General features: G+C 32.7%; 1 protein-coding gene across 1 annotated transcript; it reads right to left on the bottom strand.

The window, feature by feature from the left end:
* Window positions 1-848: 848 nt before the first annotated feature.
* Window positions 849-1946, bottom strand: LOC141614696 (protein FAR1-RELATED SEQUENCE 5-like). The gene has a single exon (XM_074433441.1). The coding sequence runs from the start codon at window positions 1944-1946 to the stop codon at window positions 849-851; it is 1098 nt and encodes a 365-aa protein (XP_074289542.1).
* Window positions 1947-8228: the final 6282 nt, after the last annotated feature.

The following is an 8228-nucleotide window of genomic DNA, read 5'->3' as shown; positions in this document are numbered from 1 at the left end:
TTTCATATATATATACTTTTATATACAATACATTTATAATTATACGTATAATTATACGCTATGCTTTAATATACGTATACAACTCTAATTCCTATATTTATGTATTATGCGACAGTATTGTGTTTGCGTTTTTTTAAATAATTTTTTTTAAAAATACAAATTTTCACCTTTAAAAATAATTTAAAATTTGTAATAAATTTAAGTAAATTATTTTCGATGTACTTTAATAATATTTTTTAAATAATTTTATTTTTCATATAATAACTTATGTTTTATTTTAAACACTTTAATTTCAAATGTTCCGGAATTTAAATTTCATTTATTAATTTTATTTTTTATACAATAACTTATGTAATTTTTTTGCCAATTTACAGTAGAGTGTGTCATGTGTTCGATTCTCATTGAGTGTAATTTTTTGCCAATATTTTTTTTGGTATTAATTTGCAGGAGTTAACTATATGCCATCTTAATACTTGAAAACATTGACCATTATTATAGAAAAAGTGTATTAGCCATATTCAGATGAAAATGCATATATGTATACTTATTAGGCATCCATGATTTACATAACAAAAAAATGTATTACTTCATATTTTAAATCTACAATTTATGACTATGACTATAATGAGTGTGTTGATAATTTGAGTATTGTGTACCACTATAGCCACTCATGAAGGATGAAGCATCACCGTTTGCATGTTGGTACTGGGGTTGGCTCGTATTTGGGGGCAGCGTATTTGTCGTCGGATTATCATCATCATTTGTCTTTTTCCTCCTCCTTTCCTGTCTTACGATACGTCTTCTGCCATTCCCTCGCTTGTCAGGAGGGTCTCTAATGTCACCATCTTCTAGAGGTGCTGGTACTGTAGCATTTCTAGGTCGTAGTCTCCTCCGACCCCACATTTTATTAGAACCCCCCCAGCTGCAAATGAATCAACAGTCTGTATCCCAGCGTGAGCCTCCAACTCTTTTATCATTTCGTCGATTCTGGTATTGTAGATGGCGTTAGACCCTTGACATTGCATAGCCAACCTCTTAACGTAATTGTTTTTCACCGTTATTTCAAGAGATCGTTTAACACGTTCTGACTCGTCTGGGTTGTAATAACCAACCCGGATGTTTTCGTACCCTCTAACCAAATCCTTGCGCCAGCGGTCCAAGATGTATTTGTTCGGGATACCTTGTACGTCCAATACGTCAAGGCACTTCATGATATGGCGACATAGGATCCCCCTAAATTCAAACATCTTACAACCACATTTGTACTCACCAGCCATTGTGTCGATGATCACACCGAAACTTCTTCGGTCTTTCTTCCAATATGCTTCCGTCACCTTATAAGTGGCCGTAAACCTCTTGATGAAACCCAAACTGTTTGGAAGCATTATGACGTTGGTGCTTATACAACCGTATACCTCTGTCTTCACCTCTTCGAACTTACTGTTTGTGTAGACCTTACTGAAGATCTCCTCGAATAGTATCATAGGATCCCATTTAAGTGGTTTCTTAATGTCTCTCGCGTTATTGATTTTCTCGTCCTCCACCTTTTTCTCTATGGAATCCTCGTACTGCTTCATGAACTGCATCAGCCCAGTTTCAATGCTGACGTATCCCTTAATAAATCTATTTGTTTGTTCGCTCCTCTGAGTAGAAGACATACCCGCACAGAAAGTGTCTTTCCAGAAAACAGGCATCCATTGCTCTTTCATAGCCCATTTATCCCTTAACCATTTGTTGCCTTGTAAGTTGTATTTAGCCAATAAATCCTCCCACATATCTTTCACTTCCTCCTCCGTGATACTTTCGTGCACTAGAGTACGCAAATCTCTGTCAATCTGAGGAAATTGTGGGTGTTTGTTTAAATTTTTATCAGCGTTTTGAAGAATATGCCAAAGGCACAGTCTATGCTTAGTCTCCGGGAACACTGTTTTGATTGCGCCCTCCATTGCTTTGCATTGATCAGTTATTAAGACGGTCGGAGCTCTCCCCATACATTCGATCCACTTCTCAAACACCCACTGGAATGACTCTGTGTCTTCGTTTGAAATTAAAGCTGCTGCGTACAGTATTGTACTTCCATGATGATTAACTCCTACGAACGGACAGAAAGGCATTTGGTACCTGTAAAAGAGAGGCCCAAAACAGTTCACAAAAGTATAAGTTCTAATAGCGTTTGGGATTTCAATTAGTCATTATACTTCATTAACCTATAATCAATTAACAAATTATGAACTTGAATTCAAACACTATTTCATTCTCCTTAACATAATTATACGATGTATAAGGTAGGAGCAACTTATCTACACTATTATATTCACAATCGCATCAAATTTGCATAATTTCTACACTATTTTATTCACAAATACAAACATTCATAAATACATCAATTCCAATCTCAATCACCGATTCACCAATTTATTTATCAATTCTAATAGGATTTTCGTTTTATCCTCTACAATGACAACAACTCAAGCATGAAGTATTTATCAAAGGATTTGGGCATAATTTGTAGCACTAATTTCCCTAATTTTGTTCTAAAAAGACTATACACAAAAAGAATCGTTTTTGCAGCCCCAAAAGTTTTGAGATATAATAAAGGTTAGGATAATGACAGCATTGTGTTGGAGTCTCAGTGGTTAAGTTGTTTACTTGTACGGGCTTCTTCCTGCTACGCGAGTTCGAACTGCGCTGGAAGCGTTTTTGTTTTTATGCTGACGTATCCCTTAATTCAATTATGAATGTTTGGCTTCCCTATACGCATTTAATGATTTCACTCTACTTGGTAAAGGTTAATTTTAAAAAAATTGTTCACGAAGATTATTTTAGAAATTAAAAATAATGATAAATTTGATTTCATTTTTTACACGTTTAAAAAAAATTAAATCAAAAGTTGAAATAAAATTTAAAAAATATGTAATATATATTGTATCATAATATTAGAATAAGAAATAATGGTTTTGTAAATTTCGTCTTAAAATGTAAGCTTAATTTTTGTCAATTTAATACAAAAGTTATATTTAAATTACATACAATATAAAAATAAAGGATATGCAATGAATATTATAGATAAGTTTAATATTTTAAAAATAAAGGATATTAAAATTTTATGGTTTATGGTTTAGGGTTTAGGGTTTCTAGGGTTTAGGGTTTAAAATTTTATGGTTTGTGGTTTAGGGTTTAGGGTTTAGGATTTAGGGTATCATATACTAAACCCTGTAAAGACCGTTCGTCGTTAGTATTATCTATCGAACCTCGTGGATCGGGTCAGTTGCCAAATTATATCATCCTATGATCTGTCGAACCAATTCACTAGGACATATCGAACCTCGTGGATCGGGTCAATTGCCAAATTACATCATCTGTCATTGTAACCTAGAAACCCTAAGACCTAAGGTTAAGATGTCGTCTAGTTGTTTGCGAAGTTGATATCAATCATACGTTGCTATTATATGAAAGTTGTCACGAGGTTCGACAGATGATATCAACGGACGACCTTTATATGATCATACATTGCTATAACATTGCTATAAGATAATGTGATTGCAGTAGTTCGGGAAGTTGCTATCGATCATACATTGCTATAACATCACATTTGTCCCGATCAACGAGGTTTTGTTTATGGTCGGAACGTACATTTACATTTAACATCTCTTGTTTTAATTGTCGCTATCGATCGTGCGTTGCTATAATATGTCAATTATGCCGATCAACTAGGTTCGACAAATCTATAAATAATATTAAAAGGCATGTTGATGGCCTAATTAACAAGAATTCCACAATTTCTAGCCAATTAGGACCTTAAGGACACTAAAGAAGTTCTTAATAATATTAGTTAAGTTTTATTTTGTAATATTATCCAAGTTCTAATTTAAGTTTTGATTTTATGTAATACCCATACACTAAAGAAGTTGCTCTCAAGTAAGTGATGATAAGACCATCCATATTTGCTTGCACATTCGGCATTCCTCTTGCAATACCCAACGCCTAGGGATGACAATCTCACCCTAACCCGACCAAAACCCAATCCACCCGAAAAATTTAAAAGTATGAAAACCCGAAGTTAACGGGTGAAAGGCGGGTGACGGGTGAGTCGGGTGATGGATCGGGTCGGGTTCGGGTGAGAGAATTATCATCCGTCACCCGACCCATCACCCGATTGAAATAGAAAATCTGAAAATTTCCTTTAATGCTGGGGGTATATAAAGCAAGTTGTACATACCAAACCTAACATTATCATCATTTTCCGCCGCTTACTCCTCTCTCACATCTCGAATTCTCCTTTTTTATACTTCCTATCATATTTCTTCATCCTTCCCCCATTGGCATTCAATGTAAAAGTTACTGCACTAGCTACATCTCAAGTTTAATTTTATAATAATCAATGTTTATCATAGTGCAACTCAGTTTTATCAAATTAACCACAAATTTCGAAGGAACAGCGATTTATTCTGGGATGATGGAGCAATTTCATGAGAAGCTATTAAAGATAAATACTAGATCGTGATTGAGGTTGCTATAGTCTATATTATCTGTTAAAATATTATAGTATGATATAAAGATTATATTCTACAAGTAGTATTTAAATTTGGATCTATATATATTCCAATGTTTTGTAAATTTTCATAGTATTATTCATATGATTTTTTTGGTTCCATAAACTGTATATACTGCAACTAAGTCAAATTTTTAATCAAAAATAATCTTTGAGTTAATCATCCATTAATCACCCGAACCATCCGATTCACCCGTGGATGACGGGTGGATCGGATTCGGGTGAAAGGTTTCTCGGGTGACGGGTGGAGGCAATGAAGTCGGGTGATGGATTCGGGTGATGCTCCATCCGACCCGAAACCGATCCGTTGCCATTCCTACCAACGCCCTAATATTATATGAAAAATAAATTTATTTAAGAAATATTATTAAAGTACATCGAAAATAATTTACTTAAATTTATTAAAAAATTTAAATTATTTTTAAAGGTGAAAATTTGTACGTACATATATATACGAAATACGTATATATACGAAATTAGTATATACAAGGGGTAATTAGTATACGTATGAAATATGTATATATACGAAATACAAGCTGTATCGTATAATGACTGCGTACAAAATATAGTATATACAATGTATACATAAATATTGGAAATAATAAGTGTATTAATAATATATTAGAGTTAAATAAAAAATTAGGATAGAAGTTATTTTAATTAATAGGCTAGGTGTCATTACCGAGTAACAATAATTAGGGGAGCAATTAATGAAGGAATCTAGTTAATTAAGACAAAAATCAGATTCTTTACTTTCGCCACGTGTCGCGCTATGATTGGCGGTGTATGAGACCCCTTGTACACTAGGTGTAAGTCTACCCTTTTCGGAAAATTGCGGGTGTTCAATTGCCTTGTTTTTAGACGCGTGAATAGTTTTTCACATAATAAGTAAATTGGACTAATGTGAAAAATGTCACAGTTTTTCAATTGCCTTGTTTTTAAATAGTAGTTGAAGTATAATGTCATACTTTTACTTTTAGGAATGTTATTAAACTACAAAATTATTTTTATTTTTAATTAAAAAGGTTTTAATTTTAGGAAATTAAAGTATAACAATTTATAAAAAAAATACAACACTTCCAACAAACACTTAATCAAATATATAAATTAGAAAAATAAGTATGAAGAACTTTTAATCAATTCATTAACATGTTTTATTACAAAAAATTTAATTAAAATGTTAAATTTTATTTGTGAATTTGTGTAGACTTCATTACTTTTGATTTTTTTTTAACTCATGAAATATTTAATGTATAAAATTAATTTAAGAATAATGCTAATATCCTTCGATTTGGTTTAGCTTATATGTTACAATTATGAAATTTGTAAGTGAATTTGTATAAATCACATCACTTTTGAAATTTTTTTAACTCAAGAAATATTTAATGTATACAATTAATTTAAGAATAATGATAATATCCCTTTATTTATTTTAAATTATATGTTACAAAATATATGATGACACTTTTGTGAGAAATTTTTGTAAATTTAATAATCAATACAAACTTAAAAATTATAAAAATGCAACATAGATTGAAATTTAATGACTATGCCACATGGAATTAAATTTAATGCTTTTAAAAGTCTTTTAGTTTGATTTACTTTAACTTATATGTTACAAAACTAGTTTTTGTGCCCGTGCATAAGCACGGGTCGTTTTAAATATTAAGGTGAAATTATGTATTTCACAACTATAATAAGAAGAATAACATATAATGTTTGAACTCATAATCAAGCAATATCAAAGTACAAAATTTACAATACAAGTCATTTTATAGGAAAAAAAATACAATAAGAAATTGGATGCATCTATACCATTACATTTTGTGACATGTTGCCTACACTATTCCTCAATTTATAATCTTTATCCCTCTATAAGTTAATACAATAGTATGTCACAATTAAAAATGTTGACCCTTTAGTCGACTGATAGTAAAAAGCGCATGAAATCGATTCCATATCCCCTTCCTCTTGATTTCTTTTAATTTTGTCTATTTAAATGTTTATTTAATATGTAAATTAAGGGTGTATTAAAGAATAGAAAGAAAAAAAAAGATTAATCTTCTTTTCTCTTTAACTATTGCATTTGTTTTGGTGATCATTCGTGTATTTTATTTCTACGTGTCTTTTCATATGCCTAATGTTAATTGTCAACTTGAACATTTACCTGTGCAACTTGTGAATATGAGAATGCTTGGAATGATTGCTTAATAAATAATTCAAATTAAAGGATTGTTAAAATGCCACGCGGATTAAAATTTATTATTTTAGTTAACCTTTTAACTATATTGTATAGATAATATACTCCGTAGTACATATAAGATTAGTTAGTAGTAGAAAATGAGCAAAACTTTTTAGGTGAACTCTAATAATAATTATTAGTAGTAGTAGTAGTAGAAAATGAGCAAAACTTATTGCACGTGTCTTGGAATCACGCAATTAATAGAGATTTATGCATATACGATTCCAAACATAGATGCTTCCTATTCGACCATTCATCCAAAAGTATAATCAAAACAACATTATTATACTTCATACGAACTGTTAGCCTTCCCTAATTCATGAGAAAATAAAATATAAACAAATCATAAAAAAATATTTATGCAAAAAATATTGTGAGCTATAGAATAATATATTTGATGGAAAACAAAAAAACGATTTAATGGCTTGAAAGTATTGAAATTGGAAAAATGAATTAGAGAATAAGCATAAGTTTCTAACTAATAATCATGCAAAATATTTATTATGCATAATATAACACTATGATAAGATAAAATTGACATCCTTGCATCTTATTTTTACACTTTGACTAAACAATTTGATTTGTAACCTGTTTGACAAAAAAAAAGAACATAAATATTAACACTGTAAACTAAAGTGTAGGAAAGAGGGAAATACAATTGTTCCGGGTGTAATTCCAGAGCAAGTATCGTTACCACCCGTGGCTTGTAGAATAATGTCTTGAGTTGAACCCTTCTTGCCTTTATGGTTCCTCTCGGCCTCTCCTGCAACAATGAACGAACTGAGGGCTTGGCTTTGTGCCAAGCGTACTCACTCCGACGCTCAAGTCAGTAAACTTAAAGGATTAAGTTGTGTTACTTGGCTAGATATGTATTGTAGAGAGATAAGGAAGATATTACCAGATGAATAGTGTATTTAGGTTAAGTTGTGGGATCTTTTCCTCAATGAAGGTTGAGGAGTATTTATAGGCTTTCACCTTTTGTCACGTAGTGGCCAAGTGGCCAAGTGGCTAGCAGGTGGAAAGACTGATCTACCCCTCGGCCGAGGGACCTATGGCAGGCCGGCGAGCCATGTTGACTCGCCGCCGAGGGGTCTTGGATATGAGTACGCGGGTATGTGTCCCCCGCGAGTGTTGTCACGCCGAGACCCAGCTACAGGCCGATGGGCTCCATCGGCTAAGCGATCTGAGTTGTTGACTTCTTTGTGGATATCTTTGACCTTGTTCAATATGTTGACTTGGTCAGCGGTGCAGAATATGCCCCATCAATTTGCCCCCAGCGTAGTCTATGCCGTGGTATGGGCTCCGATGTACGTTTGAGCGTATATTCTGCGCAAGTAATTTGTAACAAATGTTTTGCATTGGCTTCTTCTGCGGCGGCTTCTTTTACCTCCGCCGGTCTTCCTTGGGCCGTACCATATCCCCCCTCCACATGGA

Source organism: Silene latifolia, chromosome 11, assembly GCF_048544455.1.
Source record: "Silene latifolia isolate original U9 population chromosome 11, ASM4854445v1, whole genome shotgun sequence".
Taxonomy (NCBI): Eukaryota; Viridiplantae; Streptophyta; class Magnoliopsida; order Caryophyllales; family Caryophyllaceae; genus Silene; species Silene latifolia.
The sequence above is the reverse complement of the archived record's forward strand: the minus strand, read 5'-3'. Positions and strand labels throughout refer to the sequence as shown.

What these genes read in the sequence shown, in the direction of transcription:
- LOC141614696 (XM_074433441.1), bottom strand. Translation starts at nt 1,946, where the DNA reads ATGGAGGGCGCAATCAAAACAGTGTTCCCGGAGACTAAGCATAGACTG.